Source organism: Plecotus auritus, assembly GCF_963455305.1.
Source record: "Plecotus auritus genome assembly, chromosome: 4".
Lineage (NCBI taxonomy): Eukaryota > Metazoa > Chordata > Mammalia > Chiroptera > Vespertilionidae > Plecotus > Plecotus auritus.
Genome location: NC_137775.1, coordinates 81,020,388 through 81,044,373, shown reverse-complemented (window position 1 = coordinate 81,044,373; position 23,986 = coordinate 81,020,388). Strand labels below are relative to the sequence as shown.

At 40.4% G+C, this 23,986-nt stretch overlaps 1 protein-coding gene across 31 annotated transcripts in view; it reads left to right on the top strand.

Moving 5' to 3' along the window:
- MLIP (muscular LMNA interacting protein) overlaps positions 1-23,986 on the top strand; it is a 262,050-nt gene that overhangs the window by 147,982 nt on the left and 90,082 nt on the right. For 14 of the 31 annotated variants that reach the window (XM_080666527.1, XM_080666522.1, XM_080666538.1 and 11 more), the window contains 4 exons: positions 69-140; positions 10,083-10,148; positions 10,232-10,315; positions 10,421-10,480. In XM_080666527.1, coding sequence (XP_080522653.1) covers positions 69-140; positions 10,083-10,148; positions 10,232-10,315; positions 10,421-10,480 — 282 coding nt within the window. The remainder of the gene's footprint in view (positions 1-68; positions 141-10,082; positions 10,149-10,231; positions 10,316-10,420; positions 10,481-23,986) is intronic. The other 17 variants (XM_080666519.1, XM_080666530.1, XM_080666542.1 and 14 more) reach the window with 3 other exon arrangements.

Genomic DNA, 23,986 nt, shown 5'->3' with positions numbered 1-23,986 from the left:
ACTCTAAAATTATGTCATGTTCTTCCCTCTTTTCATCTCCACTCTTGCTTTCTGGTTACCCATTCTAGCAATACAAGACCAGTTCAAGCTACAAGGCTTTTGCAGCAATCCCTACCAACACATTGCTTTTGGAACAGAAGGTCAGTGTTGGCTGAAAAGCAGAGTAAATGTTATGTTTATAATGTCACTTTTGTTATGTTTTCTAAAATTTATGTTTTAAAGTTCTGTCTCTACTAAAATAAAATTCTACTCTCAGTTTAGGATGATGTGAAGAAAACATCTTGGTGAATAAAATTGAAGACATCAATTTATCATTAGAGGCTAAATATGAGCCAAGAGTGTCCAATCCAATGTCAAGTAGCCCTGGGAAACTTAATTTAGATTTGGAAGGATCCTGTCCTTTGGAATTTTAGATTGTTGTTATATTCAAGAGCTACCACCTCTATTTGCATTGATCAAAAGAGTAGAGGCAAAATGGGGTTACATGTGAAACTGGCCAGCTTGGTCAAAACTTGGTGACTTGAAGTGGCTTGCACACTGTAGAAATGTGTTAGCTGAGTATCCAGGTTAGCTCCTTAGACCCCATCATGGGCTAACCCTCTTTATAGATTCCTGCTGGCTACTGACCCTACCTCCATAAATGAGAGGGAAGATTGAGATCACTTCCAATGACCCATGCTTTTGCATGACTTGAGGGCACTTTTGCTTTGCTATTCAGTCATTAATTATAAAATTATAGGATTCTACCTCAGTAGGTAACTTAAATTACAGCCTCTTGTTCAATAAGCACATTACAGATGCTCAAATGAAGGCCAAATGGAGGATCATATCAGAATCAAAGTGGAATCAATTATAAAAATCTATGAAATTTTTTATTTCATATGTTATTTTGATGATATTTATTTAGGCAATTTATCTCTTTGTGCATTAAACTCATTTATGTCCCCTCCCCAGTGTAATTAGTATTTCAAGTACTGTTATTATCATTTGTAAAATGTTAATGTTTGCCAATCAGGTAGTATTTTGGCCACAGGTTTATGAATCTACATTTTTGTTATTTTAGCTTAATCTGGGGAATAAAACCTTCGCATGATCTCTTGTTTGAAAAGTAGGAATTGTTAGTGGGAAATGCTAAGTAGCATGTAGGTGAGCATTAGTGGGAAGCATTTCTTATATCATATATCTCTGATAACTAATTCCAAATTATACACATTTAGTTGAGAATCTATTGTATATATCTGAATGCTTTGAACTGAGGATTGCGGTGCGGTGGGGGGGGGGGGTGTCACTGGGCTTCAGGGAAATTGAAAGCTTTTTCTCTAGCTTCTCTTCTAAATTTCTACCTTTTATAACTCAATAAATAAGAGTCCTAAAACTCTGATTTCAGGAGGCTTCAGAAGAATGCAAGAAGTGCACCAATTGCCTATTATTCCAATGGCCTATTGTTATGTTGAATCATAGTAGCAGTGTTCCCTCAGCACAGACCCTCTGCCCATTTCAGATGGACATTTCTGAAATCTGGTCATTAGTGCCTGCCTTCACAGAAATGGGAGAAACTCTCCCACTGAAACAGCCAGGCAGGGAGGAGAATTAGGGGCCTGTTGGGTCATGGTGTCCTTTCATCATACTTGTCTCACCTAACCTGTCATATTTTCCTGTATCTGAGTGCTTTTACTATATGAATGTTTTATTTAGAAAAACAATAGTTAATTCTTCTTGAAAATTTTTTGTAAGATAATGTTGGATGGCATTATTAGTTCCAAAATTTCTGTCTACCAGCTCTCTTTTTTTTCTAATTAAATGGATTTTAGAGATTATAATTTACTAGAGGCCCAGTCCATGAATTTGTGCACCAGTGGGGTCCCTCGGCTTGATCTGCGGGATTGGGCTGAAACTGGCTCTCTGATATCCCGCGAGGTGTCCTGGATTGCGAGAGGGTGCAGGCCAGTCTGAGGGACCCCACTGGTGCATGATCAGGGCCAGGGAGGGATGCGAGAGGTGGGCCAGCCAGGGAGGGACTAGGGAGGGCTCCAGGGCATGTCTGGCCCATCTTGCTCAGTCCTGATCAGCTGGACCCCAGCAGCAAGCTAACCTACCAGTAGGAGCATCTGCCCCCTGGTGGTCAGTGCATGTCATAGTGAGTGGTTGAGCAGGCTTAGCATATCATTAGAATATTACACTTTGATTGGTTGAATGGATGACTGGATGACTGGACACTTAGCATATTAGGCTTTTATTATATAGGATTAATCATTAAAAGTGAAGAACCATTAACTTAATTTCTAATTTTATCACAGACCTATTTCATCAATGTGTATGGTGGTATCACTATATATTTAATCTAATACAACTTCATATGGGAGAATTTTTGTGTTTTCAATTTTGAATAAAACATAGTTTTTAGGAAAATTATTATTTTTGTTGTTAGTACACCAAAATGTAAATGTCATGATGCCTAATTTAAAATATTATTCTAGAGAGGATTGATTATTATACAAGCAATAATGTGGTTAATTATCTCTTGGCTAAGATAAATTATTTTTGGACCATAAATATTTTTGGACCATGAATTGCTCAAAGATCTCATGATATGATTTGATGTTTGTTTTTGCTTTAGAGCCTTTTTATAATCCCACATATTTTTTTTCTGGCTTTTCCATAGTATGTGCTCCTCAATAAGAAACTTTACTTTGTAAAAATTTTTAAATAGCAAAAGTCTTATCACAAGATTTTATGAGAGCTTATTTCCATTTCCATTAATATTTCTTGAATAATATTGTGTTGCTCTTGTCATAGTTGTAGTTCTAAAAAAATAAATCTGGTAATTTAGACCTTTTTACCTATCTGTTTATACCAGCAATTTTCAACTGGCATGCCACAATAATTTTTAAAACGTGCAATATCTGACTATGTAGTTAGGGGCACTGACCTCTTTTCCCTTAGATTGTCAAATATAATAATAGCCAACACAACAATAGCCATCCAATGTGAACGAATCAAAATGATACCTTTTTCTTTTTTCAGATGGGCCAAAAATGTATTTATTGGTGTGTCACAGAATTTTAGTAATTAGTTTATGTGTACAATGAGATGAAAAAGGTTGAAAATTGCTGGTTTATACAATAGAACTCATCCTATAATGTTTAAGTCGCAGGATTTTATTTCTGAATTGAGTGAGAAAATTAAGACTATAATCATCAGAAACTCATCTATTTTGGAAAGCATTAGCATTATGGAATATTTTAAATCATGGAAGCTTTTTTGAGATCCGTTTAATATAACAAAGAACACCACCTTTAAAGTGTAGGGTAATGCTGCAGTCTCATTATAATAATCGGTTAGCATCTATACTATAGAATGCCTTGAAAAGATGGTTAACAATTTATTCAAGCCTTAGTTCAACAATTCATTCTTGCCCCAAGTCAAATTAAACCTATGGTTGACATTTTAAACATTATGTTTATAGAATATAGTATATAGGAATTATTAGTAAGGGACCAGAGTCACTTAAAAATAACACTATTTTTAAAAGCAAGATTTTCTCCAAATTCAAACACAGGCATCCCTTACCATGAGACATTAAGCCATCATTAAATCACTGGATTGGTTTCAGATTTAATCACCCCTAGATGAAGCACATAATTTTCAAAAGAGCACATTTTGTTATGAGGTTTCTGGTACTTCTGTTCTATAATTTATTTTCTGCATCAAAAGTGAAATTTATAGCATATTCAGTATTCTATCTTTTTTCCCTATGTACATTTAGGAGGAAAGCATTTTTAGCTTGTCTTAACTAAAGCTTTATAGGAAGAGGTAAATGTAAGCATCATCTTTTAACGTGTTTGCTTCAGGGTCTTTGGCTTAGTCTGCTGCTAATAATCATGTCCAAGCTTGACATGAGGATGAAATACAAGTGATTATAAAGCAGGAACAAAGTAATCAGATTACTTTGCATTTGCAACTGTCCACAGACCTTATTACAATATGTTCAACAATATACTGAGCTCTGCAGAGAAAATAATCTTGATGTGGACATTATTTTTTAGTCTCTATTTGTGTACTGCTCTCAGTGAATGTTAAAAGTGGCTCTTATTGACTAAGCGTTCTTTTTATCATCTGAGTTTGATAGCAATGGGTAAAAAGTTAAAATTAAACTGCAGAGTACATATTGATATTCTAAATAAGTGGATTATTATTTTTCACTGTGCATTTGAGTTCAGGAAAGGAAAGATGAAGGTGGGAATATTTCCATGAAATCATATAATATGGATCTTTATTATCTCTCAAGTAATTAATATTTTTCAATAATAGTATAAAATTTCTTCTTGCAAACTAATTTGAATTCTTTGTTCTTTTCCTCACAAGTATTCTTTGGGATAAAATCAAGGCTATGATCACTACTGTTTTACAACAAATGACATTACTATCCAACAAATGGCATTTTAAAGATACTTTTAATTCATTAGCAACACATGTTTGAAAGAAAAATTCTAGAGGAGCTCAATTTTATAAATAGCATATATAAATTACAGTATTAATTATTCAAACAAAACTTCTGGGATAAAATTTATTTTGGGTGGAAGGAAAATAAAAAATCCACTTTGAAGACTATGCAAAAAAATAAAAACTTAAAAGATTTGAAATATCTCATCAGCTGTCAAACCATTTTATTCTAAGTTGCCAGTTTAATTTTTTAAGACGTGAGTTGGTAAACTCCAATGTGCTTAAACATATGTCTTTGGGTAATACTATTTTAAGATCTCTGTGTGTCTGAAAAATTTAACAAAATCTGGTTGCTAACTTAGCATATGGCCTATACTAGAGAGACATCTCTTAATTTAGATTCGTATAAAGAGTGAATGCGTTCCCAATTTCTTTAGCAATGGAGAAATGCCAGGACCCAATTCTAAACTGATTGGTTCTCCTTAGGCAGTTGTCTACCATGCACATAGCTCTTTTAAAACACTTGGCAAATCATATTTAATTATGCATATTGCTTGCTTTATTTTTTATCATGAACTATTTGAAAGAATATAGATTTTTTGCTTAAGGTTTATTGAATCAATTAATTTAGTTTATAGCTGAGTATGTCTATAAAATATCCAATTTTATTCAACAGGATTTTAAGACAAACTTTTGTTCAGAGGATTATAAATATAAAGGGGTCTGGTGTATGATAATTGGGATGATGACAATTAAGAATCTTTCTTTAGGGCAGAATAGCCTCCTCAATTCTGCTTCCATGGAAAAGATATAGGAAGTGAGTTGGTTTTAGACTTGACACCTTTTAACAATTAGAGAGTACAGTCACAATGGCTGCCATAGTAGTAATGGCTATAGTGTATCAGACACTAAGCTGAGTACTTGACTATCCTCACAGCTCTGTGAAGATTTTGATGATCACAGATGCCAAGTAGATACCTCAAAGCAGCGGGGCTAGTAAGCTGCTGAATTGGACCTCAAGTGGACCTGATTATACCCGTCTTTCCCTTCTCATCACACAACAGCGACATCAACTACTAGCTAAAGTGAAATATTGAGGAAGAGATGATGATTTGGGATCCCTGTCTACAACACCTTTTTTTTTCATTATTTGCTAAAATATATTTAAATTCTCATCAAGTTAGAGAAACAAAAGCATCTTTTTAAATGAAGACCAATGAAAGGAAACTGGAAATGATTTAGCTCTGAGAAGACTTTAGTGACTCGAGGAATTACAAAACCAGCCCAATTCCTTGAGCGACTGGGAAAGATGAGGTGAATTACAGTGGAGGAGGTGCTGGCTGGAAATAGGAAAAACCCTTCTGATACCCTTGATTAAATGAAGGAAAAGTATAGATTCTTCTGCCACTGAGCCTTAATGAGTGGATTTGGAACAGTCTTGTAATGGTTTGCAAAAATTCCTTTTCCTCTGTGTGGGAGGAACAGACATTTAACCCTTCAAAGATTTTAGGATTAAAAACAAGTAGATTTCACAAATTCTTGAAAATTTTAAACCAATCATATGATAATAATCTAGTGATAAATATTCCTGGGTCTTTAAAGAAGCTGTACTTTTATATATCCAGAAGCCCCTATGGTTTACAGGGTATACATTTCCCCCTCTTCTTCAGATTTGAATGCTATTCAGACCTGAATCTCCAACTAGATAACCTAAGTGAGATTTATTTTCCAAGAATATCTTCAATCCTACAGGTGATTTTGTATTAATGACAAAAAAAAAAAAAGCAAAGCTTTTGTATCTCTCAGAAGATTTATTCCACCAAATGGCTGGGCAGGTTAACAAAGTATACGAGCATTTAGGTTGAGCATGAATCATTGATGGGGGATGGTTAATTTGATCCTTACTAAAATATAGTAACTTGTCCATGAACTTTTTGAAATCCAATTAGATAGAGTAGGCATCACAAAAAGTTTAATAAATTGCTTTTAGATTATTCTTCCTTTGAAAGCAGTTAAGTTTCTAACTCTATTTAGAGTGCAACTAACGCATTCTATCTTTAGATATTTTTTAGAACTTAGTCCTATTTCGAAAAAGAGTAGTAGATTAGACTGATTTAATATATCTGATGAAAAATTGTTTGCAATTTCATCAGACATGCTCTCTTTGCTGGGGGAACACCGATTACAGTTTATTGGCATCTACTAGTATTCCCATAAGGACTTGGATTTACAAGGCTTGCTCATAATTCTTAGCTATTAATGATAATGTAGTATTAATCTCAAACTATTTTATTTTAAAAATCAGATTTAATAGGTCTCTTTAAAAAAACAAAACAAAACAAAACAAACAAACAAACAAATGGGGCCACAAAGTTGCCTGTACCAAGCAAAATATCACTACTTTTAATGAAAATATTTTGGATAACTTATATTAATTAAGAATCTTTGGAAATGGAATTCAAAGCATGTCCCAATTATGCCTCACTTGGCTATAGTCTAATTTGGTAGACAAATATATGTTTTTAATAAAAATATGTTATTGAAGAATATCTGAGAGAACTTTACTCCAAATGAATAAATATAAGAAACATCAATACAATCCTCCTGGCTAAGTTGTGAAAAAGCAATCGATGGTCATATTTCCTGTTAATAAAGATTTAATATATTTAATTTTAATACTTTTTTTTTTTACTATAGAAAAAAAAACACTACTTTTTATGGCTGCTAGAAAGAGTGGATCAAGATGTACTTTGATAAACTCTTGTCAATAAAAAAATCAATTCTACTAAATTTCAAAGCTATTTAAATTAAAAATAACGCCCTCCCAAATTTTAATGCAGTCTTAGTATTGTCCTCATTTCAAAGTTTCAGCACATTAATGTCCCAATACCCGTTATCTTCCTTAATTTTCCAATCATTCTGCAAAGATTTATTTTTGTTCTTTGAGTAAATGTCAGCATTTTAAATAGACCAAATAAAAGTTGTGTTTTCCTATAACAAGTTCCCACAAAGTAACCAGGATACTAGCCTTTATTGGTTTTATCTGGAAAAAAAATTCTCTCATTAAGTCAACACTGACCACTTGCTCAGATCTTTGAACAAATTTAATTGAAATATGGGGAAAGAAATTATTTATTTGTTAAAATATTTAAAGATTTTAAACCACTTCTCTAGAACATTTTACTAAGGAGTATTAAAACCACATTTTTTAATGATTCATTAATTAATTTCATTTACTTGTCAGTTTACCCTTTCAATTCATCCTAAAGATTTTTATTGAGTGCTTATCAAGTGCTCTTTCCTGAATATATACAAAAATAAATACCATATTTTCCCAATTGAAATATGAAAAATTTTCCAGTAAGGTGGAGATACAATTGAAAAAGTAATTATGATGCAATATAATTAAGTTATGTGCAAAGTGATAGGGTGTCTCAACCTGACAAATGTATCATATAATTAGAGTAAAAGAGAAAAGGGCTAAGAATTAGATAAAGCATTTTGAAGAATGAAATCTGTTGTCTGCCTCAGATAGAAAGGCTCACTATGAATTTGTTTTAAAAGTATGCTATTGACACATAGAATAAAGTAGAATATAAAACAGCTCACATCCATGCAAATGATAAATGAAATAGTGTCAATGAAGAAGAGGGAAATAAACATATGAAAGAAGACCAACCTCAAAAATTATCAGGGAAATGAAATCTAAAGAGAGATATACATCAGGATGTTAACATTTTTTTTAAAGTGTGAAAAAAGTTCTAATTCATTGCTATGATGAGTATAAGATTATTCATTTCAAAGGACAATTTGGGAATCTATATTAATAAAAGGGTAATATGCTAATTAGACCAATGTCCTTCCGGATAAAGCCATGGTGGCGGGGCCAAGGCAGAGGCAGTTAGGAGTGATCAGGCTGGCAGGGGAGAGCAGTTATGGGGATCAGGTCAGCAAGCAGGTGAGCAGTCAGGAGCCAGCAGTCCCAGATTGCGAGAGGGATGTCCGACTGCTGGGATCTGGCCTAAACTGGCAGTCGGACATCCCACAAGGGGTCCTATATTAGAGAGGGTGCAGGCTGAGCTGAGGGACACCCCCCCTTCTGTGCATGAATTTCGTGCCCTGGGCCTCTAGTATCCAATAAAGGTGGCTCTCCATGATTACACTATTGTGCAGGTACTTTAATCTTAAAACTACAAATGTGAGTCTAAAGAAATGTGTACATGGATGATAGTTGTTACAGTTTATAACAGTAAAAATTGGGGACACTTCAAATATTCAGCAACAGAAGAAAGTATCCATTTTGTGTGGAATATGCATACAGTGGAATCCTATGTGTAAATGAGTGAATACACAACTACATGGAAAAAGAAATAAGGTAGGAAGGAATTTTGAGTGGTAATGGATATGTTCATGGCCTAAATTATGGAGATGGTTTTATGGATGTATATTTATTTCCAAATTCATCAGTTGTGTACATTAAATACAGGTTTTTGTATGTCAATCATAATTTGAGAAACTGGTTAAAATAATTACACAAAACAAAGCAAGTTCCAGAAGTGTACGTTAAACTTACACAAAATTAGAAGGATTGCACAATCATAGTAGTTGTTACATTTTGAAAATAGTTAAATGTCATTTGAGGCCAAGTTGGATGAATAAGGTAGCCAAGACTTTTTGTTATATAAATAATTACAAATCAGGCAAGATTTTAAAATTCTGTGTGCATGTTTCTTGTAAACTGGTTCTGAAGCATTTCTCAAGAATAGTTTTTGTACATTTTGAGAAATGCCTACATCATTGTTATTTTTGTGGGTAGCTTCTCAAGGTAACTGCTTTGAAGGGAACAAGGCTCATCTGGATGTATAAGGTGTCCAAATTCTACTTTGTATGTTTAAAAACTCAGCCTCCTTTCTTTTTTTAAAAAAAAATATACAATTTTTATTGATTTCAGAGAGGAAGGGAAATGGAGAGAGAGATAGAAACATTAATGATGAGAGACAATAATTGATTGGCTGCCTCCTGCACGCCTGACAATGGGAATCAAGCCTGCAAACTGGGCATGTGTCCTGACTGGGAATTGAACTGTGATCTCCTGGTTCATAGGCCAATGCTCAACCACTGAGCCACACCTGCTGGACTCACCTCCTTTCTTTATTCCAATGTCTTATAATAGACTAGAGGCCTGATGCACGAAGATTCGTGCAAGAATGGGCCTTCCTTACCCTGGCTGCCGGCACTGCCTTCGCTCTGGCTGGAGCCACCTTTCCGCCTTCCCATGCTGCCCAGAGGCCCAGAGTGGCTGGGGTGGTGTGGAATGCCTGCGTTGTCACCATGCCCCTGGCTGCTTGGCGCCTGCATGTGCAAATTAACCCACCATCTTTGTTGGGTTAATTTCCATACTCACTCCTGATTGGCTGGTGGGCGTCGTGAAGGTATGGTCAATTAGCATGTTTCTCTTTTGTTAGTGTAGATATTTTGATTCCACAAGAGAAAACATGTCAGGGGAGAGCTCATCAAATTATTTGAAGATTTATTTCTTGGAAATACTGAGATATACAGGTATTTTTTTGAAGAGACTTTTCTATGACAATTATATTTGACTAAAAGCCTCACATAAGAACTATTTCATTTACCACTAGGCACTAGATGAACCGGCCAAAACTGGAAACATCTCCAAAGACAACACATTGGACCCACCTCTGGAGGTAATGACTTCATATTACCCCTACTTTTGAAGTTCAATCCCAAAACTCATTGCTAACTCAGTACCTGGTTTCAATTCTTCCAGTTTTGTTTCCCTGCACAGCTCAGGCAGCAAACTGAAGAGCTCTGTGCTACCATTGATAAGGTCTTACAGGATTCCTTGTCTATGGTAATGCCTTAGACTAGAATGTGCAATTCAAACATTTGCTTTGCTTCTCTTCACTTACCTCTACTTGAGTGTATGCATCATAGGCTTGTCCTTTTTATTTTCCAGCATTCTTCTGGTTCTCCTTCAAGTTCTCTACAGAAATTGTTGGGTTCTGACACTACCAAAGTATGTATGTGTTTAATATAATTTACTAAACCATGAGAGTTTCTATAGCAATGATTTTTAAGCTTCAGGTCAAAGCCAATAGTGAATTGGGAAGTTATTTTAATGGATAGCAACCAGCATTTTTTGTTTTGTTTTGTTAATAAATAGCATTTTAAAAATAGAATAGTAAGAATGTAAAATATCAGACTCTATTCTAAGTAGTGCATGTATTATTGAAATTTATTTCAATTTGTTTACATATACAGGTATGTGTGTATAGGGTTGCAAAGTAAAATCTGTTTTTAACTATGTATGGGCTAAGTTCAAACCAACACATTAGATTCTGTTATATGTTGGCATTTGCGGGAGCTATATGGAAGTAACTGCATGTAGAATCTGTTGCCTAATCTCATCTCAAACCCTACCTTCAGTAACTAAGTAATTCACAGCCACTTAGAGTTATAGAAGTGGAAAATGAAGTAGACTAAAGTAGCATTAGTCTAAGAGCTTTAACACAAGTATTATTTCTGGAATGTCTTTTCTTTTGAAGTTTATTTCATTGTTCTTTGACTCAGAGGGAAAGAAGCATGGATATTTTAGATTCTTATGGCACTACTAAAGCATTAATTGTTGAATTTACATATTTAACTATTTTCTTCTTATAATTGTAGCCAATTTTATTTGTTGGAATAAAATGCTACATTTTTTCCAAAAATTTTTGAATGCTTAATACAGACCTACTCATCCAAATTTCAAAATGGTTATGTTTTTCCTTTATTGATAATTGTTAGGTTTTTTTTTGTCAGCGTTATATTCTCTCTTGGAATTAGTATACTTTTTGCATGTTCTTTTTAAAAATTGGACACTGTGTGTGTGTATAAAGTAGGTTTTAAATGTAGAAATTGCTTATAATTAGAAAAGTAATCCTAATTATCAATTGGAACATTATAGACAAATATCCTATACTAGAGGCCAGATGCACGAAATTCGTGCACGGGGGCGGGGGGGGGTGTCCCTCAGCCCAGCCTGCACCCTCTCCAATCTGGGACCCCTCAAAGGATGTCCAGGACATCCCTCTCGCAATCCAGGACTGCTGGCTCCCAACTGCTCGCCTGCCTGCCTTCCTGATTGCCCCTAACCGCTTCTGCCTACCAGCCTGATCACCTCCTAACCACTCCCCTGCCAGCCTGATTGATGCCTAACTGCTCCCCTGCCAGCCTGATTGCCCCTAACTGCCCCCCCCCCTGCAGGCCAGGTCACTCCTAACTGCCCTCCCCTGCAGGCCTGGTTCCCCCCAACTACCCTTCCCTGCAGGCCCGGTTGCCCCCAACTTCCCTCCTCTGCCTGCCTGGTCACCCCTAACTACCCTCCCCTGCAGGCCTGATCACCACCAACTGCTCTCCCTTGCAGGCCTGGTCCCCCACAACTGCTCTCCCCTCCTGGCCTGATCACCCACAACTGCCCTCCCTTGCAGGCCTGGTCCCTCCCAACTGCCCTCCCCTGCTGGCCTGATCACCCACAACTGCCCTCCCTTGCAGGCCTGGTCCCTCCCAACTGCCCTCCTCTGCTGGCCATCTTGTGGTGGCCATCTTGTGTCCACATGGGGGCAGGATCTTTGACCACATGGGGGCAGACATCTTGTGTGTTAAAGTGACAGTCGATTTGCATATTACTCTTTTATTAGATAGGATAGAGGCCTGTTACATGGGTGGGGGCCAGCTGGTTTGCCCTGAAGGGTGTCCTGGATTAGGGTGGGGGTTCCCTTGAGGCGTGGAGCGGCCTGGGCAAGGGGCCTGTGGTGGTTTGCAGGCCAGCCATGCCCTCAGGCGACCCAAGCGGAGGCCCTGGTATCTGGGATTTATTTATCTTCTATGATTGAAACTTGGTATCCTTGAGCAGAGGCCAGGGCTGGCCAGGGCGGGCCATATTTGTTGGGTTAAGTTGCATACTCGCTCCTGATTGGCTGGTGGGCGTAGCTTGTGGGCATGGCAGAGGTACGGTCAATTTGCATGTTTCTCTTTTATTAAATAGGATAATAAAAGGGTAATATGCAAATAGACTGAATGGCGGAACGACCAGTTGCTATGACACACACTGACCACCAGAGGGCAGATGCTCAATGCAGGAGCTACCCCCTGGTGGTCAGTGCACTCCCACAGGGGGAGCGCCACTCAGCCACAAGCTGAGCTCACAGCTGGTGAGCGCAATGGCGGTGGCAGGAGCATCTCCCACCTCTGCGGTCATGCTAAGGATATCCGACTGAGGCTTAGGCCCATTAGTAGGACATCCCCCAAGGGCTTCCAGACTGCTAAAGGGTGCAGGCTGGGCTGAGGAGATCCCTCCCCCCAACAGTGCATGAATGTCGTACACCAGGCCTTTAGTCCATTAATAATAACATAGAAACTTAGCAATCATTAAAAATTATATTTCAGCAGAGAGGAATGAATAATTGTAGTTATGTTTTTATTAAATGTTTAGTTGTATATGTTTTGTCTTTTAATCTAAAAATATAAAACTTTGCTTTGCCAAAGAAATACTATGTAAATTTTAAAATATATTTTAATTAACTATAATGGGAATATGATTTAAATAGTAATATGTGAATAAACATCTTAATTATTGATTTATTTAACAAATATTTAATGCTTATAGTGTTTAAAAATGTTATTCTGCATCACTGTTATTAAGGCAATTATTTCATTCAACAAATATTTATTAAGTGCCTGCTATGGGCCTGGCACTGTGAGGCATTAGGGAGATAATGCTGAACAAGGCAGAGTAACCTAGAGCGGCATATTCTGGATGTAATAATCAGAAAGTAGAATTCAAGCTGAGACCAAAGATGGGAAAAAGGCAAGCAGGAAAGATCAGGGAGAATAGTTTTCAGGCAGAGGAGCAGGCATATGCAAATTTCCTGAGCTGGGAAAGCGCTTAGTGTGTGAAGATGAAGACAAGTGTGATTGCAGCCTCGTGAGCTAGGGGTGAATTGTGTAAAATGAGATTGAGGAGGTGGACTAGGGACAGTGAAGATACCTATATGCCATGGCATGAAGTTTGGGTTACAAGGAAAATGGGAAGACATAAAACTATGGGGGAAGTAATATGAAACCATTGAAAAAGATCACAATGGGTGCTGTGAGGAGGCAACTGAGGTCAGAGAGGCAGTCAATGAAGTTGTCCTGGATAGGGTTGGTTCATTGCCAGAGAGCAGAATGTGGGTATGAAAGAGAGATTTCAGACTTGCTACAGGTTTGAATGTGAGTGTGAAGGAGAGAAGAACCATGGGTGAGCACCAGGTCTCTTCCTTGAGCATAGATGACTGTGAAGGAGGCACTGTGTGGTGGAGAAAAGAGAGTTGATGTTTGTTTTTGAGGTGACTTTGAGGTATGTTTCAAGAGGGACTTAAACTTATGTGTCTGGTGGTAGTAGGAGAGATTTGGGGATGATCAGCACATGGATGTTGTGAGCTCCCTGTACAGAGATCCAAGGAACAAAACATTGCAGATACAATAAAGAAGGTGGAGCAGAAACCTGCAAAGGAGAACAAACCTATTGTATTAAAAAAATCAGCAGTATGGTATCATGAAGCTACAAGAAGAGACTATTGAAGAGAATGTAATTGCTGTGATTGCTGCCAGAGGCAGAGAAAGCTAAGCCTAGAGAAGTATTTATTAAATTTGACATATATTTTGAAACTATATTGCTGTTTCTTATGTGTTGGTGTTCATTCTCATTTTTTTATAACTTATACTAGCATTTATAATCCTTTTGAACCTAAGGTTCTATTTTTAGTCTAGTATGAAACAGTGACCTTATATATGTAATTTTAAATTCATGTTTTGTTATTTTTTTATTCCTTCATATATTACTTTAAAACTTTATTTTTATCTTTCTATAAACTCTTTAGTTTTATTTTCTTTAGGACAACATTTCTGGATATCACTTTTGTATTCAGTCTGAGATTCTTTTTATCTGAGACCTTAACCCATTTATAATTACTATTAATACTAATTTCTGCTATCTTATTTTATATTTTCTACTTAATATATTTTCTTTTTTGCCTTTCCTGCTTTCCTTTGGATATTTTGACATATACTGGTTTGAAACTTTTAAAAAATTTTAGTTTATATTTTTGTTAGTTTTTGTAGTTACACATAAATTATTAAGGATGATAATTATGTTTATTTTTCTATCATTTTAAAGCTTACATATATTTTCCCCCCAATTAGGTAAGTATTATAGCACTTTCACTTTTTCACATTTTTTTAAAAATCAGGTTACGTAGTCACACAGAAAAATTTGTTAATATATTTTGGACTTATATATTTGAATTATTATGTTTATGTTTTCATTAATTTCTTCTTTATTTAGATACTTATTTTTATTTAGATCCTTATTTCTTACAAATTTATAGCTTAATCATGGGTTTACTTTTTTCTTTCTAGAATTTTGTTGAAAATTGTATTCAATGAGGTCTGATTGTGTTGATTTTATAACCTCTGTCCCTGAAAAAGCCCCCTCCTTTCTATTCATTTAAATTATAGTTTTGTTGGACATAAAAGTATAGATCTTCTTTCTTCAATACTTTTTACCCCAGGCTCTTTTACTTCAGTAACATTCTTGTGAAGTATTTTGTCAGCATAATATTCACTCCTCTTCTATAGAGTGATCATTTACAGAGTGGTACTGTAATCTTTTAGTATTTTATCTTTATCTATAATGTGACTGATTTTTCCTATAATGTGTCTAGGTGTGCATTTTTTTTCTTTTATGCATCTAGATTGGTATTCTCTTTGACCTTTTACTTGGGGTCTTTAATTTTTTCTTCCTCTTATATTCAGTATAATGTTTAGCCTTTTTTTTTTTTTCTTCTTCAAATGTTTTTTTCCTGCTGGGGCTTTTATAATACTGATATTGTCACTTTTGCTTCTGTATTCCATATCTTTTAATCTTTAAATATTTTATTCTATTTATTACTTCCTAATTCCTTTGAGAGGATTCTTAGATCTAATATTCTAGTTCAAAAATTTGTTCAGTGTCTATTTTATTCTTCAATGCCTATGTAAAATTCTTTTTTGTAGCATATATAGTTCTTTTATTTCAAGTCAGGTTTATTGAGGTACTAGAGGCCCAATGCACAAAGATTCATGCAAGAATGGGCCTTCCTTCCCCAGGCGGCCGGCACCGCCTTCGCTTCGGCCGGAGCTGCCTTTTTGCTCCGGCCTGGAGCTGCCTTTCTGCCTTCCCATGCTGCCCAGAGGCCCGGAGTGGCTGGGGCTGTGTGGAATGCTTGCATGCATCATCACCATGGCAATGATGCAAGCGTCCTGCCCCACCCCCAGCCACTCGGCACCTGCATATGCAAATTTACCCGCCATCTTTTTTTTGGGTTAATTTGCATACTCACTCCTGATTGGCTGGTGGGCATCGCGAAGGTATGGTCAATTTGCATCTTACACTTATATTAGTGTAGATAATTTACTCACTGTAAAACTTACCCTTTCAGTGTATATCACTTCTGACAAAGGATACAGTTATGCGACCACCCCCACATCCAAGATACAAGAAACTTCCATCATATAAGAACGTTCCCTTCTGCTCCTTTGTGGTATCTCTCTCTCTCTCTCTCTCTCCCTCTCTCCCCCTCTCTCCCTCTTTTTCTTTCTCCAACTCAAGTGCTGAGCAACCACTGATCTTTTCTCTGTTTCTATACTGTTGCCTTTTTAAATGTCATATAAACAGAATTATACAGTATGTAGTCTCTTGAGTTTTACTTTTTGTACTTAGTAGAAGCAGCTGAGTTGATTCATTCATATTTTTGCATGTATCAATCATTCATTTATTTCTTTTGCTGAATAGCTTTCCATTGTATGGTTGTACCATATATTTACTATTAGCCAATTGATGGACAATTGGGTTATTTCTAATTTGGGAGTATTACTGATAGAGCTGTTAAGAACATTTGCAAATCAGACTTCGTATTTTCATATGCTTTTATTTCTCTTGCATAAAGATCTATAAGTAAAATGGCTGGACCGCTTTTTTTCTTTTACAGTACTTCCATTTTTCAGATGTCCTGTAAATTTTCCATGGAAACTCAAATATCTCTGGGTATATAAGCTACCTTGGCTGTATGTATGCCTGATGCCTGAGGTGGTAGGCACTAAAAGCCTAATCCCTAGCATTTCCTCATTCTGTTTTATTATGTTTATTTATTTATTTTATGATATTTATTATATTAGAATGTGAGTAGGAGGCGCATGTGTCTCAGAATATAGAAATTCCATAATATCAGCAATTTTTCACTTGCCACTTCCTCCTTGCCTCAGTGACACTCACCTTTGCCTCCTTGTATCTCTGATTATGGCATTCCATACTCCTCTTTTCCAATTCCTGTCCCAGTTGTCATTACTCTGGGATCACGAAAGGGACTTATCAGAGGCTGGCCAGTTGTCCAACCTAAAGTGAGCTGTTCCCTTCTCTTCAGTCAGGCTGAAGGACCACCTTGATGTTATCTTCATGCATTCTTCTTTGCACCATCCCTCAGGTTCACTCCCTTACACTCCTTCTTTGCTCTCCTTATCTATTATGAATGTGTAAAACAAACACTTGGGCTATGAAGGGGAGAAGAAAATTGGGTCAGTAGTGGGGTCCAGGAAGAATTTTCTGTCTGCCTTCTAAAGCTGAAAATGATAAGAGCAAGTTGGTATGTTAGTGGGTTCATTCAGTACCGTGGGAGGTACTGTTTATACAAAACAAAGGGAGATTTTGACGGATGAAAGACCTTGAAAGGAGAAAGGAAACTAGAGCCTAATTCAAATTAGTATTCTTTGATAAGAATAAATTAGATTGTGAGCCTCCTGTGCTTAAAACTAGTAGTGCCTACACATTTTCCTCAGAATGTAAGCCAAAATCCTTATAAGACCCCAGGAGGGCCTCTGGGACCTGGCCTTCCAACACTTGCATGATCTGTTCTCCAATGTCTCCTTTACCCACTTTCTCCAGTCCTACTTGCCTCCTTGTTGGGCCTTGAAGATGCCATGCTCCTACCTCAGCACATTTAGCTCTTTTTCAATCAACTATATCACATTTTATAGTTTCTAGTAACTAGAAAGTTCCATGTAAAAATTCCCAAGTTTCACTTTTACCTCAAACAATATGGATAAGTATGGTGATTTTTTGGCCTGATTCTAAGAAAACCAATTTCTAGATTCTTTATGGGTCTTTTTTGGTTTATTATTGCTGCTCATTCTCACTCACATTGTCTTACCTCTTTATTTTTTTCTAAATCTGATTGTATGTGGGATATTCTATTTGAAAATGTATTCTGTAAGGTTCGAGGCGCAGGAAATGGAATCGGAGACTCAAACAAGTTAAAAGAGGAAGTTTATTCCGCACTAATGGGCGAGATTCATTAAGAAAGAGGGTAGAAAAGCCAGGATTAGAGGAGAAGGAAGACCCAGCTGGGTTGTCTTGCAAGGGGAGAACAGCAACACGTGCAGAGGTGAACACGCCTTTTGAGAGCAGGAACAGGAAGGGCTGGGGCCCAGGGAGGAACAGGAAGGGGTGGGGCCCAGGGCACTCAGCACACGCTGATTGGTGGTTTAATGTCTCGGGAATGTCCCGGCCACAGACGCAGGTTATGTCATATTTCGCCCACCAGTTGGGGGAAGGGAGGATCAATCATTCCAGGTTTTTGGTGATATTTAAAAAATTGAAAGTCTGGGCAAGGTCAGGGGGTGAAGGTCCGTTTTCCATAGCTACTTCCTCCTGAGAGGGGGCATCGTCAGGGGTGTCTACCCAGGGTCTCAAGGATTCTGGTGACATAGGTGTCTCTAGGTTCTGAATTCAAGGCCAGATAGATCTCTCCCACCTTCTAGTTGGTGAACGCCTGCATTCTGTTCTGCAAAAAACTAGTGAAACAGCGCATGAGACAGGGGCCAAAGAGCAAAATTAAAGGAATACATACCTAATGATGGGCCTAATGATGGGAGAAGCCATGGGGTAAGTGAGCGAAAAACAGGGAGTGTTTTCCGTGCTGGACGAGGGTGCAGCAGCATGATTTCCCCAAGGGACTGGTTGCTGAAGTCTCGAGAGTGATCCTGTTGAGTCTCTTGGGAGGTAAAAGCTGGTCCTGAGGCTGCCACAGCATCACTTGTCTGATTTTGCTGCTTTTCTGGGCCTGGAGCTGAAATACAACCTGGGGGTAAGGTTCTTGAGGAGGACTGAGTCCTCCGGCTGGAGGGCTGGTCCTTGGGAGTCTTGGTCGGCTGGTTCTGGCCTGGGCAGAAACCTGTCAGAGTGTTCCCAGAGCAGTTGCCTAAGTAAGGGCAGGTATGGAAGATAAGTAGTCAGGAGAGGAGGGTCAGTAGGGAGATGATGGTTGAGCAAGAAGGGTCTCCCATATAGGAGTTCAAAAGGGCTTAAGAAGGTGGGGCTCCTTGGTGTAGCCCGGATTCCGGTCAGGGCCATGGGCAGGAGGTCCGGCCAGGAGCTGTGAATTTCTAGAGAGAGTTTAGTTAGATGGTCTTTAAGGAGGCCGTTGATCCTCTCAATCTTACCCGATGATTGTGCATGGTAGGGTATGTGCAGTTTAGTTAAGTCAGGATTAGAGAGAGGAAAATCTGAGAGTCCCGCCCAAGGTTGAGTGAGGGCCTTGACGACCTCGGGCAGGAGTGTGTTGCCGCAGGTTGGGTGGAGGCAGCAGGAAGGAGAGTGGCCGGGTTCAGGGCTGGGGACTGAGTTAGGGAGATGTCAGGACTCTAGAGGAACAGGAGATGGAGTTCCTGCATGCGAGAGGGGGCAAGGAGAGATAAGGATCAGTGGGACAGAAGATCCTGTAGCCTATGGGTGGAGAAGACCTGTAAGGGTTGCTGGAGGCAGATCTTCTGGGCCTCCTTGGTGAGAGCAGCGGCTGCAGCCAGAGCCCGGAGGCAGGGCTGCCATCCCCGAACCATGGGATCAAGCTGTCTGGACAGGTAGGCTACGGGAGTTAAGGCTGGCCCTAGAGGCTGGGTGAGGACCCCCATAGCTATTCCCTGTCTTTCATCAGTAAATAGTTGGAAATACCTAGAGGTGTCCAGGAGAGAGAGAGAGGGAGATGCCAGAAGGGTATCCTGGAGCTTAGAAAAAGCCTGGCGAACGAGGGAGGGTGAGGAGAGGGGGCCTATTGGTGTTTCTTTAGCGGCCTGGTATAGGGGCTTAGCTAGGAGAGCAAAGTTTGGGACCCAATGGCAGAAGATTCCTACCAGCCCTAGAAAGGACAAGATCTGTTCCGCAGAAGTGGGAGGTTGTAGGTCTCGTATTGCTTGTGTTTGGTCAACTGTCAGTCCTCAGGAATTGGGCCTCAGACAGATCCCCAAGTAAGTGACGGTGGGGGCCGACAGTTGCGCCTTGGCAGGGGACACACGATATCCTTTGTCCCCTAGAAAGTTGAGGAGGCCAGCAGTATGCCTCTGAGACATGTCCAGGGAGGGGCTGCAGAGAAGGAGATCATCTACATACTGGAGAAGAGTGCTGGGTTCTAAAGAGCATTGTCAGAGGTCTCTGGGTAAGGCCTGGCCAAACAGATGAGGACTGTCTCTGAACCCCTGGGGCAGGACTGTCCAGGTGAGTTGGCAGGATACCTGCTCGTCTGGGTCCTCCCAAGTAAATGCAAACAGATGGTAAGAGTCTGGATCCAGAGGGATGGTAAAGAAGGTGTCCTTGAGGTCGAGGATGGAAAAGTGGGTGGTACCAGATGGGATGCAGGAAAGGAGAGTGTAAGGATTGGGGACTACCTGGTGGATGGGGACCACCGCTTCATTGATTAGTCGGAGGTCCTGCACCAGCTGGTAGGTCCCGCCTGTCTTCCTAACGGGGAGGATGGTGGTGTTGCAGGGAGACTCGATAGGTATGAGGAGACCCTGACCCAGAAGCCGAGTAATGAGGGGTTTGAGCCCTTGGTGATGAGTTAGGGAGATAGGAAACTGGGGACGGGAGGGAAATGAGGTGGGGTCCTGACCGGGGTATGGTGTCTAGTATCCACCGGGGTAGAGGTATCCCATACTTTTGGGTCGACAAGGGATGCAGGCAGTGGGGGATCGGCATTCCTGTGAAGGGAGGGGACCAGGAGTGGAAGAAGCAGGGAGGCTGAACGGCTCTGAGTGAGCTGCAGTGTGGCCCCTAGTTTGGTGAGAATATCCTGTCCTAAAAGGGGCACGGGGCACAAAGGCATGACTAGGAACGAGTGGGATATAGGGCTATCGTTGAGGAGACAGGGAAGGGGCCCAGTGGCCTGCGGGCAGGTGGATTTGCCGTCAATACCCATGGCCGAGATTGTGGGAGGGAAAAGTGACCCTGAAAAGGAGGGCAGGACAGAGAAGGCAGCCCCCGTATCGACCAGGAAGGAGACTGTCTTACCCGCTACCTTGAGTGTTACCCTGGGCTCGGCGAGGGTGATGGGGGTTGTTGAGTCTGGGAATCTTCAGTCTTCAGCCAGTCTTCAGTCATGGCCAGCGGTGGGTCATGACCTAGAAGGGCAGTCCCTCTACACTGAGATGCAGAGGGCCCGTCACTTTTCCAGGGGCAATCATTTTTCCAGTGGCTGCTTTGACCACATGCCAGGCAGGGCTTGGTAGGAGCCCGGGTCCGGGGGCACTGCTTTGCCCAGTGGCCTTCATTTCCACACTTGAAGCATCCTCCAGGTGGCGTTCGTCCTCTCGTTGCACCCCCGCCACACACAGTCCCTTTGGGACCATGCATGGCTGCCGTCGGCCTCAGAGCTGCAACCAAGGCTTGGGTTTGTAGGTTCACCTTCTGTTGCAGACAGGCTTCCTGATCCAACTCTGCCTGCTCCTCACAGGCATTAAAACCTTAAAGGCCTTATTCACTAGATCTTGGACTGGAGTCTGAGAAGGCATTAGGGGAGGGGGTGGTGGAGCAGGCGACGGGCCGTGGGCTGGAGGAGGAGGAGGAGCGTGGCGGTGGGTGGCCACACCAGGCCGGGCTGCGGGGGCAGGCTGTGGGAGGTCTCAGTAACTTTATTCAAAGAGAGGGGTTGGACTTGCTGTTTCAAGATGGTGGCCCCCATGGGAATGGCAAGCCATGCGGCCAACATGGCGGCTGCTCACAATACACAAGGGAAGAGCAAACCAAAATTTCTACAGACAAACAGAAATTTCACTTAGCTGTTTGGAGCAGCTGGTGGGGCGGTGGGCGGGCGGCTCTCGTGCTGCGTCATGGCCTCTGCTCGGCTCGCAGCCCGAGGCGGTGACGGTGGCACCTGCAGTGGCGGCCACTGGCCGGGAAAGGGGCAGCCTCGGTGAAGAAGGAGGAGGAGGAAGAGAGGGAGCTGAAGGCGGGGCGGCGGGAGAGGGAGAGGTGGAGATGAAAGATCGGCTGGGTCGAAAAAGTCAGAAGACAGAGAAAGGGGCTGAGGACTGGTTTGAGGGGGTGAAGAAGACTTTGCGAGGAGGATCTGATGAGTGGAACATGAGGAGTAAAGCGAGGGGCGGGAGCGAAGGGCCACTTCCCAGTTTGCTGGCAGAAATTACTGAGGTCAGTGAGGATGTTAAAATCAAAAGTCCCGTTTTCGGGCCATCTGGACCCATTCCAATTCATACTGAGGCCATGCCACATTACAGAAGTAAATGAGGCATTTAGGACACAGATCCTAGGATAGACCTAGCTTAGCCAGATTGGTGAGGAGACACCCTAGAGGTGTGCTAGGATCCGGTTTAGATTTTTTTGTTATCCATGTCTAATATCTGGGGTCAGTAGCCGGGGCTAAAGGACCAGCATCCCAGTCGTTCAGCCAAGGCTACGGACGGAGGGACCTGAGGGACGGCAGGGATGTCTCTACAACCTCCCGGGGTCCGGAAAACAGAGGCCAAAAGGCCAGAGAACCGAGGGGCGGCAGGAACGTCTCCACTGCCTCCCAAGGTTTGGAACACCCCCTGGAGGGGACCGGAGGGCTATGCCTGGAAGGCAATCTCTGCCACGGGCCACAGTTTACGGACAGAGATGCTGGAAAAACGACCGCCAGGAATCAGTACGGGCTGGGACTTACCGCTGATGCTGCTGAGCTGGGGGGAGAAGCAGGAGGATCCTAGAGAGAGAGGAGAGGGGGGCACCCCAGATCATGAACAGTCAGATGGAGTGCTCGCACCCTCCCGGGTCTTCAGCACCAAATATAAGGTTCGAGGCGCAGGAAATGGAGTCGGAGACCTAAACAAGTTAAAAGAGGAAGTTTATTCCACACTTATGAGCGAGATTCATTATGAAAGAGAGTAGAAAAACCAGGATTAGAGGAGAAGGAGGACCCAGCTGGGCTGTCTCGCAAGGGGAGAACAGCAACACGTGCAGAGGTGAACATGCCTTTTGAGGGGAGGAACGGAAGGGGTGGGGCCCAGGGCACTCAGCACACACTGATTGGTGGTTCAATGTCTCGAGAATGTCCCGGCCACAGACGCAGGTTACGTCATACTCCGCCTACCAGTTGGGGGAAGGGAGGATCTATCATATTCAAGAACATATTATCTTTCTATGAGAATCTTTGCTGTCAGACACCAGGAACCCTAGCAAAAGAGGATTGATTACCTTAATTTAATCTAAGGTTTTGAGATGATTTTTTTTTTTTTCTAAACAATCAGTTTTAGATGCTTTGAGGCCAGGCTGAAGCCTATATGAGATCTGGATCACTCTTACTGCTGGGCCTCAATCTATTCTTGGCTCTGGGGACTCTGACTTTTATCTCGCTTCACCTCTGAGGATGTCAAATGTTTGGATCAGCTCTCAAGCAACTCAACAGTATTTGCAAACACCCCAAGGCAAAAGCAGATCTCAAATGCCTGACTTCTCTTTTCAGATTCCCAAATTCTCCTGATCTTGCCCTCAAATTCTTCATTCTTATTAACTCACCGATGTTTTTAATAAAATTTTTTCCAACATTTTGCTCAACTTTGTTATTACCTATTATGTCAGGATTGCTCTGAGTTCCTCAGCCACCATTCTCAAAGGTGGAAATTCATATAAGGACTTTACACTTATTCCATCTTGCTGGAATGCTTTATATCTTGATACCCACATAGCCAACTTTCTCACCTCCTTCAAATCTTTGCTCAAATGTCACCTCTGGATTGATCATCCTATTTAAAATTGTAAGCCATCAGTGCTCTTGACTTCCTTAACATTTCGGTGGTGATATACATGTGTGTGTGTTTGGCAGAAGCAAAGAAAGTTTGCTTTGGAAGAATGTGCTACCCTAGGCTTCAAATTATTTCTACTTTTTTTTTTTATTATTGAGTTTGACACCTCCTAACATATGTTGTAATTTACTTATTTATAATTTTATTGTTTATTTTATCTCCTGCTGAAATGTAAGCTCCCAAGGACAGGGCATCTTTGTCTCTTGTATTCATGGATACATCTGAAGTGTGCAGAACAGTTTCTGGCATATAGTAGATACATAATGATATTTGTTGAATTGATAAATGAATTAAATAGCTAATTGATATCAGAAAGTTGGAAAATGAGCCTGCAAGAGAA